The sequence below is a fragment of the Electrophorus electricus genome, chromosome 3 (genome assembly GCF_041902795.1).
Source record: "Electrophorus electricus isolate QZ-2024a chromosome 3, ASM4190279v1, whole genome shotgun sequence".
Lineage (NCBI taxonomy): Eukaryota > Metazoa > Chordata > Actinopteri > Gymnotiformes > Gymnotidae > Electrophorus > Electrophorus electricus.
The window spans coordinates 32,171,421-32,183,666 of record NC_137499.1 but is presented as its reverse complement, the minus strand read 5'-3'; the positions used below and the strand labels follow the sequence as shown (position 1 = coordinate 32,183,666).

At 41.4% G+C, this 12,246-nt stretch overlaps 1 protein-coding gene across 3 annotated transcripts in view; it reads right to left on the bottom strand.

The window, feature by feature from the left end:
- Positions 1-11,239, bottom strand: part of grid2ipa (glutamate receptor, ionotropic, delta 2 (Grid2) interacting protein, a) — a 29,759-nt gene extending 18,520 nt beyond the window's left edge. The window contains exons 1-5 of one of the 3 annotated variants that reach the window (XM_035524801.2): positions 10,821-11,239; positions 9,741-9,782; positions 9,227-9,480; positions 8,736-9,068; positions 8,153-8,307 (exon numbers count right to left, since the gene is read on the bottom strand). In XM_035524801.2, the coding sequence (XP_035380694.1) occupies positions 8,153-8,307; positions 8,736-9,068; positions 9,227-9,480; positions 9,741-9,782; positions 10,821-10,908 (872 nt within the window). In that variant the 5' untranslated portion in view covers positions 10,909-11,239. Of the gene's footprint in view, positions 1-2,547; positions 3,395-6,336; positions 6,569-8,152; positions 8,308-8,735; positions 9,069-9,226; positions 9,481-9,740; positions 9,783-10,820 lie in introns of those variants that run through there. The other 2 variants (XM_081711145.1, XM_035524829.2) reach the window with 2 other exon arrangements.
- Between the last annotated feature and the right edge of the window lie 1,007 nt (positions 11,240-12,246).

Sequence of the window (12,246 nt, the reverse complement as noted above, 5' to 3'; positions counted from 1 at the left end):
ATCTAGTGTTCCTTTAAGTTGGATCTGATCAGTGAATATGTTTGTGTACGTTATACTTTAGAATTTGCCTTGCCGCTCCCATCAGCTGTCACTTCAGCATTAGAAAAGACAAGTCAACCAGGTCTGCTGTCAGCTGTATACCGCCATATGCTGCTTTAGTAAAGCTTTTTAGATGTTTTAAAGTAATTTTGATTCTGAGCTGGCGATTATTAACTGCTTCTAGTACTAACTTATTAGTCTTCAGTATGTCATTCAAATCCAAGGAAATATAACGTTAGTATTATGGTTTTACGAACCATATTTGAGTTGAGTGAAACATCTTTCTTTTTTTTGTGAAACTGCTCCTTTAAAGTTATATCGAAGTTAGTTCTTTCACATCAGCTTCACATAAATCATTTGAAAAAGGTCAGTTAAGAATGACCGTTTAAAGTAAAAAATAAATATGACCACAAACTGCAACAGCAGCAGATTGCGACTGTGTTGATCAGAAGCTCAAGATAACTTCATCTGCGATGAAAAATCTTCAGCTAAATGAATCTGCGCTCCATTAGCCATATGTGCTAGGTGAGCGAGTTCAGGTATGCATCTAGCAAGTGCGTGAATATCCCCTGCGTGAGTGTCCCAGGCGAGCTACAGAATCACTCGGCTGGATTGCGATTTAACGCATATTTATTGTTATGACGTCACGACGGCAACCTCCGTGAGCCGGTAGGGAGAGCGCAATCCACATGCGCAACCAACAACCCATTTTTTTCTCTTTCAAATCGGATTCTCTTCGGATACTGTGATTTGAGCGGCATTCGCTTTTAAGTCAATTAGTGTTCCTCACACTTTCACGATGGCCACGTGCCGCTTTGGGTCATAAAGCCCAGCAGGATATGGAACATCTTAACAGTGAGTCACGCGAAAGTCTGCGCAGGATAAATCAGATCACGAACGGTGCAGTTGGTAGCGTCAGGTGCCGTCTCCATGGAAACAGCGATACGTTCAGTGAAAATTTGGGTTAATGTTTATGAATTGCTATAGTTCTGTTTTTTTTTTAATTATTATTATTATTCATATTTATTATTACTCTCCAAAAACATAAATCTCAACAACAACAACCATTTTATCAGTTGTTACTGCAGTATCAGAAAAAAAAAACAGTTTAATCTAGTGATAATCCAATATTGTATAAAATTATTTAGGCAAATGCAGATGTGTTGATAGCCACTCCAGCACACTGCATGCACTGTAAAGTACCTGAGATAAACCTTGTTTCATAAAAAACAAACAAACACCTGTTCAGTTAAAGATCAAACTAAGGCATCCACAGCAAGCACATATTCCATTCTGAACAGGTCTCTCTTATGTGCACGTCCTCCATTCTGAATAGTCTCTCTAATGTGCACGTCCTCCATTCTGAATGGTCTCTCTAATGTGCACGTCCTCCATTCTGAATGGTCTCTCTAATGTGGGTTCCCGTTTTCACACCTCTTCCCACTCTGCATTCCAACAGCACTGTGTTGGCAGACAACGTTTGCCCAGCCTGCTTCCAATGCTATGACAGCCCTCTCCCTTAGTAGAGTGAGACGAGTGTAACTGGGCTAGAACAGTCACCTGCACACAAGCGGGGCCTGACAGCCTGTGCCGCTCCCGATCTGCCGTAGGCTAACAGGGTACAAACATATATCACTCCCGTGGTGTGTGAGTAAGAGAACACCGTATGGCCCAGAGCAGGTATAGCAGAACATGAACATCACTCAGCCATAAACCTAATCAAAATAACAAGGCATTTAGTCTTGTATACAAAACAAATAGTGCTAGAGTAATACAGTTGTTTAGACTTGATATCTGGTTTCACATAGAAAAGATACCAGCAGGAACATGTTTAGCATTTGGAACAAAACCTTACCGCATTCACCATCTCTTTACTGCATTCACAACATCTCTTTACTGCAATTACTGCATTAATTTCCGTTTATGCTCTTGAGCCTAGTCAAGCACAGATTATTCTTGTTTTACTTGTATTTAGACTGCTATGCCCTCAATTAGAAGGAGGTCATGAAAAGACTAAAATTAACCCAGAGAAGGGAGGGTTTGCAGATCAAGGACACGCTACTCAAAGGAGTGAATATGACGACTAAGATGAACAACTTCTGAAAGTAGAATCTCAGTCATGGCCAAGAACTGTTTTCATGTGGAAAACGCATTTCCCATTCAGTGTGCTTTTAGCTTGTATACCTCAAATCATAGAAACTGAAGAGTCTCAATACTACCCATATTATGTAAGAAAATAAAAAAAAAAACAATATTTTTAAAAAAGCCAAAGATTGTATGATATATTGTTGGAAAGTGATATTATGCATAAATTAGAAATCAGAATAAACTCCTCTGCTAACATCTTCTACTTTACTACATATTAGCAACACTACACATCTGCAAATAGAACCTAGACATATACTACATTCACATTTGCCCAGAATCATTAAAGAATAATATTTTGATTTAGGAAAGAAAAAAGCATGAAAATAACATGGAAAACTAATTCCAACAGATTCTTCTTACCGAAAGTGCTTGGTGAAACTCCTGTCCCTTCCCATTGCTTTGCGGCTCACCACTTAGTACCAGCACCGAAGGACAACAGTATTCGGTCAACACGCGTACATCTCCATAAATGATCAATTACTGAGAAATAAAAACACAAGAAGAGCCAGGTGCAGAAGATCTCTAACGTCCAAGCAAACCTGTCTTATTGCAGGTATGCTAACTAGCCCCATGCTGAAAGCCATCAGTTAGAAATTTCTTGAAGCTTCAAAGTCAGGCTCAGGTCATGTCAACTTTGACCTATATTTAGGCTCACTTGTCCATCTCGCTCTGACTGGTATGCCTTGGGGGGTTTGTGGCTCGCCGCAAAGGTCTCCAGCCTGAAGCTCGTACCAGCTCCCAGCCACCGAGGAGCAGCAGCGAGGTGCTCTCGTGACTGCTTCCAAGGTGGAGAGAGAGAACAGGAAGGAGAAGAGAGGCAGACAAGGAGGGAGAGAAGAACGTGAGGAACACAGGAACTCCCTCAGGAATTTCGTAGCAGGTCAGCACGTGGGAGATCCAACAAACGAGAGGGAGAGAAGGAGCTTGGTGAGAGAGAATTATGGGCAGCTGTCTTCAAAAATCATCCCACTCAGTTCACACAGCAGATGTCCTGATTGACTCCTTGAGGTGTCAGGCAACATGAGCATTCTGGGCACTGCTTCGTCACCTCTTCCACAGTTCTCAGGCCAAGTAAGAACCCCGTCCATCCTCCACTATCAGTTCACGATCTTACATGGAAAGGGACAAGTAAAATCTCCATCCGGCAATCTAGATCCCCCAAGTGAAACTAGATAACTTCAGCTTCTGCAAGTTGTAATGGGGATTTTGCGCAAACTTTGAGCACGTCATGGACCTAAAAAGCATTTATTAAAAAAGTAGGCTGCTTAAAAATAGAGAGCAGCCAGAGGGAGAGCTGTGTAGATTTGCAGGGACAGAATAGAGCACAGCTGGTTAACTTCTTAGGAGAGCTAGAGGACAGAATCGATGGAAGCTTGATCACTGTCCCAGATGCATCAGCCATTGTGTCATTAAGATATCCAGCTGATTTTACTGAGTATAAATCTACTCTCTGTGGGTGCATTCTGAAGACATTCTACATGTATCCAGACTAGAAACAGATATTCGTAAATTCAGCCTATTCTCTGCTACCTTGTTGACAGAGTACCTCGACAGTAATATATTCTCAACAAGACCAATTCCGCAGACAGTTGTGACTTAGCTCGCAAATCTATACCCCAGAGAGAGAGAAAGAGAGAGATCTACTGCCTGGATGAACTGAAAAGAAAGCAATGTAATAATTTTTAAAAAGCATCAAAATGACAGGTGAATTAAATTAATAATCATACCTCATAAAAACATAAGATGTGAGTGAAGCACTATGGTGTGTTAAAAATGGGAAACTTGATGAGAAACACAAATCTGGGTATTTAGAGCATGCTGCTCTACTTCCTAGCTTACTTTCTTTGAAGGTAGGAGAGTGTCTCGGGAGCTTCATAAGGTGATCCATTTCTAAAAAAAGTTTCCAAACAAACCATCTCATGGACATTACCTTCCCATTACCCCAACCTTCACTGGGTGCACAGCTTAAAACTTAATGAGGGAAATGTTTTATTAATAACACAAAGCATGTCTAATTCATCTCCAATTGCCCCTGGCTAACATTCACACCACTCCAATAGGGAGACACTGACAATGCCTGCAGCAGTAAGTCACCTCCAATTCCTCTGACGGTGAGTCTAATCAGCAACAAATAGATGAGCGAGAGCTGCATCCAACTGGGGAGAAGTGAAGTGCTCCTACTGCAGAGCATTTACAGAGATGAGCCTGGTGGGGACACTTTACAAACAATGCATTGTCTTTCTGTGTGTACAGTATTCACTACAAAGGAAAGGGTGTGTCACAGGGTGAGACACAGGTGGAGAGAGATTTACCTAATAGAGTTATCAACCCTGACTACAGGGGATCAGCCCTGCAAACCCAGAGGAACTGCCACTACCAAAGAACATTTCATAGCAGTATTTATGTGAGAATTAATGTTTGTGCTATCAATTCTCAGTCCAATTTGACTGCTTCTCTTTTGCTGCTGTAGTGGAGGGAGAGTTTTCACAATCATGTTTGTAGAGTCTATGTAAAAGAAAGCTTCAAGAAGAGTTGTGCTTTTGGTGAATAATTGACCATATTTCTACATTTGAGGGGGAATTCTGGAAGGAAGGATGGAAAGAAGGAAGGAAGGAATTCCGAGATCATATACGGAAGTAATGATCCTGAAGGCAGGATGGATGCTGCTAAGCTGAAATCAGTTATACCCTCCTCATTAGCATGAGCAAGGCCAGCAGTGAGTCTGAAGATGGAAGGAAAATACTTCTAGCATGCAAGCACTTTTAAATCAAATACAGACAATTACAAATGCAATTGCCAGCTCCATCCTGTGAAGAATTAGCACTGAAATAATGTGGTTGCTCATTATTGGTAATTATTTCTAAAAGCACTCATTAGAACATCTTGTTCCACAGTCAGTGTGCAGAATGGATAGATTGTGTGATAAGAGCAAGAACAGTCACTAATGAAAGTATACATATTCTCTAATAAAGGTTTGATGTGAGGAGGTCTGTCTGTTAGTGTATGGCCTTATGAACAATGGTCTAAACTTCACATAATGGCAACCCTGTTCAGTCATAGACCCCACTTCTCTCTGCTTGCCTGGAGACATCCTGTGCATCAACCAATGTGATGGTACAAATTATTCAAATGACATTAATAAGCACTACCAACTTTCTTAGAAACATGTATATGAACACCTCAGAGGTATATAATTAAAGACTCCAATGCATCTGTCCATCCATGAACAATTTGTGTTGTCCAACCTACAGTTCTTTATCAGTGATCAGCTTCTGACCACGACTGCTATTAGACTGATTTTTTTTGTGCGGCGACTCAAGATCCTAGATCCTAATACCAGCAATAGCACTAATGTGTGTAAAGACTCTAGATATACTCACACCCACTACCACACCACTATCATATCAACATCTCTACTGTGTTGATAACAGCCTATCATCCTAATAACATCAGCAGTGGACCTGTGGTTAAAAACTCACCAATGACAAACAGGCTAGATAGGCAGAAAGACTGTACATGACAACAACTAAAAAATGCATTTATAAGAGAGCTGGCCAATGAGTGTAGTTCAAAGGTAGGTGTAGTCAAATTGGAAATTAATGTTTATTCCAGGAACCATATCTTATTAAACGTCAATAAATCTATGTTCACTGCTGCTGAAATAAACCTTTGCGTCCTTTGCTATATACATTTGTTATATATAACTTTCCCCCAATACATTTAAATATAACCCTATATCCACTGAACCATGATGTGCCTGACAAGAAATTCCATAGCATGCAATGGTATTCTGAAATCTTTGACAAGGTCTCATAGTATATGGGACAGCCTCTATCTGGACACTTTTTTACTTACATGGGGACAAAAATGATAAAATAATTTCACAGTATTTAGCTTAAATATGATCAATTAAATGTATCTACTCATTCTACAGATGAAGTACTTCAAAAGGTGATTTTCTAATACTAGGGAGACAAAGAAAACTGAAACAATATCAAGAACGCAAAACTCACGGCACTTCACTATGGTAATGGTTTCTCCAGTCCAACTGTCATCATCAGCATTTCCTCAGCATACCATGCTACCCAATTCACAAGCTCCAGCAGCAGAGAGCAGGACATGAACCCAGGACTGTATGGTATCACTCACCTACAGCACCTCATCGCTCTGAGGAGAGTCTACCTTAATCCCAGACTGCACACGGGGACTCTGCAGCTTCCTGAAGTGCAGCACAGTAAGGCTAAGCGTGGCCACCGAGCGAATGGGCTGGGAAATTGTACTTCCGAATGCTGCCAGGAACAACATTTGGAAGCAGGGGAAAAAATGCCAAGAAGAGCTTAGATGAGGATAAAGAGCGGGGAGGGGAATCTGTGATTCTTATGATGTGATAAACTCTGTGTATGTGTGTGCATGCGTGTGTTTTAGTGGAGGGGAGAGGAAAAAAAGGAAAGAGAGGGAGGGACAGAAGAGAAAGTGAGAAGAGGAGGGGATGAAGAGGGATTTAAAGATTAAGAACAAGAGAAGAGAGACTGAGCCAGTGGAGGTGGAGGGGGAGTAAGGGCCTGTAGACAAGTGGACAAATGGTGAAGAGTTCTGGGTGGGAAAGCAGGGAAGCTGTATGCTTGCACTGGACTTGTGAATTTGGTGCTGAGGATAAAGAAATATAATGTTTTCTAGGGCTTTGGTGCTTGGGCTTAAATTAATTTTGCACAACGGTTATTCAAGCACTTTGGAAACACAGCTCTCCTTTTCTGTTGCTGTCAGTATGTCTGACAGCTTGTGAAAAGGACTGATGAAAGTTCATTGAAAAAACTAAAGTTGTTTTTTTGTGTGTGTCTTGTTTGTCACTGCACTAACACAAGTAAGCAGTGAAAATGAGGAGATATGCATTTGTCCCCACAAATTGATTCAAATAGGAAGCTCAGTGGCTCCCCTGTTTGCCAGATAGAACCACTTTAGCCTATTTACTTAGTGAAGGCCTGCTGTGTAACCACTGTATGAGCATGGCTATTCCATTAATATGATGAAAACAACCTTTGACTGTGTAGAGAATGAAGTCTGATTATTCAGTAAGTGGGCAATAATTAGTCCAGCCAGGACAAAAAAAAGCCAGATATTGGATTTTAGCTATATTTAGCTAATAATGCCTCCAACAGTGAATACTTGATCAGATGAGAGGAGATAGTTGATGTCGACAAACCAAAACTTATTTTCCACATCCTTTTGCTGAAACAAACAAAACTGAATTATCTCAGACACTCACAGTCTGAATAGCTGGCAAACTGCCTACTGGCACAGAATGTCTCATCCAATCTTTCTGCAGATGCTGTCGTTGGACACAGCACCTAATGCTTCAAAAAAACACTTATTGACTGGCCTAATTTACAAACAAGTCTGTTGTCAGCTTCTGTCATCACATATTGGGCAGGTACTTGGAAAAATCTATTTTTTGTCTCGCTCTCTCTCTGTGTCTCTCTCTGGTTCTCATATTTTTAGGTTCTGTTTTATATTACTGTAACTGGAGACAGGTGGCGTGTTTGTATTCTCTGTTACATTTAGGTGCTTTACAGGTGTATTTTGAACAATGTAATGAAAGGAAGAAAGAAGGATAGAAAGAAAGACAGAGAGAGAGAAAGAGACAGAGAGAACTTTATTCTCAGTCTTTCAGTTGAGTGTCTTGGATGTGTGATAACCTTCACACATCTCTGTTAGAACTAGCAAAAGAGAATGGGGGGTGAAGTATTCTTTGGCCTCTCCTTCTTCCATGTTTTCTTTCACATGAGTTTATGGAAAACTGCAAACACAGTCCATGGGCTCATCCACAAGAACAGAAGAAAACCTCATTAGTCACCATTATCAACTTATTTACATAAAGGATGTAGTGGCCTAATTTTCAGTTTGATCTGATCTTATTATGACGTGTGTCACTTTGGTGAACAAAATCCATCACTAATCCCATTGGTACCTGATGCTGTCAATCAGCTGCTGATGTTCTTCGTTGATCAGTATCTCAGGAAGGGTGGAAGCCAGGCCTTCCACATCCCTCTCTGAAGCATACTGCTTCAGCAGGTCAAAAAGCCTCTCTTTCACTACTGGCTCCTCCCCCAAAATCTCCTCTACCTGAAACACAAGGTGAAAAATCAATGGAATCATACATCAGCAAGCTTTACTAACAAATTCACACCAAAAACAATCTCTGCTCTTCAGAGGTAATTAAGAACATTTGTTAGAGTACATCTCATAAGCGCTATCAGTTTATCAGAAGATGATAGTACATGATAAATTGGACATGGAAGAGTTAGAATTTTGATACAGAAAATCAGTAGTTTAGGAGTTAGACCATGGAGGGAGATGCGTGTGCTTGCGTGTGTCTGGGGGGAACGAGATCAATAATTTAGTACAAATTCAGCTCCTCTTGTTTTTTTTATGGACACTGATCTGCTCTAGTTAGCCATAAGCAGGACCAGCTTTGCCCAAAACCAGGTAACAGTGGTTCGCGTCCCAGTCCGGGCTTCCCACCACATGCAGCAGATTGCTGCGTCACTCACCTTCTTGTTGAACTCGAGCGCTTTGTGCTTGCGGTCCTGCCGCACCATGTCTCCACTCTGGTATGTCTCCTTCATGCTGCAGCTGATGCGTTTCTGCCAGCGGTTCATCCGCAGCACACCCAGCCGCAGCGTGCGCCCCTGCGATGCCTTGATCATGGCCGCTGCCGTCTCGTGCTGCTTCACTGGAATGCCGTTCACCTCCAGCACGTAGTCGCCAGCGCGGAGACCGCTGCGGCCCGCAGGCGAGTTGTGCAGGCAGTCCTCCACCAGCAGGGGGGAGTCCCCGACAATAGTGAAGCCAAAGCGGCCATCGGGCCCCGGGGCAATGTCCATCTATAGGGGCAACCAAGCAAAAGAGTGCAAGTGGGCCTGTTATTGCACCATGCACTGTAAGGAGCATCTTCATAAGCCACCTGTCGCTTTAATTCAGTCAACTGTAACAATGGCACTAAAAATATACTATGAATTCTGAATTAGGTAAAGCCAGTAACCTGTTCAATGCGGGACACCACCCCAATGCTGGGTGGGACAGTCTTGAGGGTCTTTGCCAAGGCGATGAGAGCTTTGGTGCTGAGGGATGAGACGTTCTGTCCATCGATCTCCAGCACCTGATCGCCAGGCTGTAGGCCAGCCATATAAGCACTGCTGCCCTCCACAACAGAGAGGATGTAGCTGGGCCCATCACCTCCCAGTTTAAAGCCAAAGTCTTCAGGCCAGCCCTGGTTACTCATCGGCAGGGTCAGCTCTGAAACAGAAAAGAAGAGAGATCACTTCCTATGAGGACTGACTTTGATGAAATAAAGGGAATGAAGTTAATAAAGGGAGATTGCAAACAATGCAACATTTTGGTAACTGAGTACTGATATTACAAAACAGCCTTTCACGATCTGATCTTATTATGAGGTGTGTTGCTCTAAATTTGGTCACAGTAAGCTGAGCTGCAAAGTGTGAAACAGCAGATATGTGTGTACACATGATTATTTATAGAAGACCAGTTTCACATACCAATGTTTAAGGGGAAGTCCCTCAGCACTTGAGGATTTGGGTCTATGACATGAGAGAAAAAAACAAGATATATCAAGCTCATTTTTTTTCTAACAAACATCAATGCAGTACTTTCTAGTTCAACAATTGTAAAATATTATACATAGTTTCATGAAATGACAGGTATTGTTAGACTGTTTTCTTCATTCAGTTTTACAGTATGACTCCATAAATCCATTTATAGACCCAGTTTTCCCCTCCAGCTGTGTCTCTGAAGCTCCACAGAGCCCTTGGCCTCATTCTAGTGCTGCAGTTACTGTTTGCCTGGTTCCAGCAGAGTTTTACCTTGCATCCAGGAGTATACTGGCCCTGCTCATCCAGGAGTATACTGTCCCTGCCCAATTTTTCAGTATTTAATATCCCATATCTCCCTGCCTGCTCTCATATACTCTCAAAGGACTCTGAAAGATGTATAAAAACCTCTTGAGCATTAAACTATATAACCAATATTGTGCATTTCTATGACACTAGCAATGAACCAGTAACCATTCTTTAGTATGTACAGAGCCCTGTTATCTGAGATTAACAATCACATGCACTGTGTATAATGCACTGATTTTATCCGAATATTACAGTATACATAGCAAAGCAAGCCAGGAAATATTATTGTATAATAATGTCATACATTTTATATATATATATACTTATATGCTCCAAACAGACAAAAATGCTCTTAACGATGATTCCTATGCAAAGCAGACATTTATTTAGGGTAATGAAAAAGGGCTACATATAATTGAAGGGTAATCAGAAAGGACAAAATCCAGAACAGAGGACAAGCAAAGAAGCAGACAGCAGAAAAGTAAAAGAAATTACCTTTCAGCAAAAAATAAGCTAAACCTCATAATAATGAAGCCATGTACAACAGCTTTACACTAGAGTTGAAATTTAGTGTCTACTACAGCCACAAATGTTTATTACAATACACTGTGCAATCCTAAATCCAAGAAGACAGTTTAAGCCCCTGTGTTCTGCTCTGGCTCTGTGAAGAGATAATGCTGATTAAGGAATGAAGTGAGAACCATTCAAGGAAAAACTCACAGAAGTCCTTTGAGGCGCTGCGGGAGCCCGATCGGCTCTGGCGGAGGGAGAATCTGCCCTTCTGGCTCTTCAGGAATCTTCGCATCATAGTTACAGATTTGTCGGTTTCTGGTTTGTAAAGCAACTCGTGTGGGAAGTTGAAGGCCTGAGGAAAGCCAGCTCGGTCATCACCTAACCACCTCTTCAACAGGTCATTGTGCCGCAAAGCAGCTGCCTTGTTGTGCAAGGAACCAGAACCTCTGAAAGCTCCTCCAGACCAGCAGTGCCAGCCCGGGACAAGCTGTGGAGAGATGGGGAGGTGCACAGGAGAACACAGCCAGGCTCTTTCCAACCAGGATTTTGCATCTCTGCTAAGTTTGTCCAGCCCTGGCCAATGTGCACAGCACCGCTCAGAAATCTGGGACACACTAGCTGGGTCCTTTAATGATTCTTTTCAGAGGAAAAAGGTACTGTGAAGCCCTATTTTTCTATAAATACCTCCCTCCTCTCGCTCATATCTCTCTCTCTCTCTCTCTCTCTCTCTCTCTCTCTCTCTCTCTCTCTCTCTCTCATTCTTGTGACTTGGGCCCTCTCTGAGGGCTGAGGACTGACCCAGAAACAAGCTGGCGCTCTGGTGAAGGACGGCACTCACTGATACACGTCGGCATGATGCTGTGTGAGGGGAATGAGGTCAGTCCTCAGACCAAGGTCAAGCAAGCTCACATCTGAAACTTAAGTGAACATTTCATGTCAAATGGATAACATGAAATAAATCCCACTCAAAACGCCTACGGCAAAGTCCAAACTATATACAAATGCAACATGTTACCTATCTTTCAAGATCATGCTGCAAAGACTGACAAAATATTAGTCCACTATCTATGCACTTTGTAAAAGGTGTGAATAAGTGAATATTAAACAAGTCCATTTTTTATGCACATTTTAACAATAACAGTAGTACCTATACAAAAATAATCTTAATTACATTTGAGAAATATAGGTAGTCATAATTATAACTTTTTTTTGCCTAGGCACATGACTGTAATGTCCAAAAAATAATTGGTAAGTAGCTGTGTTTGATTTAGATGTTTAGAACTTTTAAATATAAACTACGATTGGCAATCCCACAGGTATATTTAATAGCTGGCTAATTTATAAATATGTCTCTGAGCATGCAAATTGTTGCTCATGTTGCAAATTGTTGCTCAAGCAAATCCTAAGCAGCAACAGTGTTTTTTTCCCCACACTGGCTAAAGCAGAACATGCTAGATTAATAGTTAATATTAATATTAACTTTCAACACCACCATAATAAACTTGAGACAGCAGGTTAGAATATTAGCTAACCTATAATCTGCTCATGAAACCTAATTCTGTTATTAATGGGAAAACAATAAACACTCTCTGTGGACAATTAGGTGCTTATTACTCTTTTTATTCCTAAACAC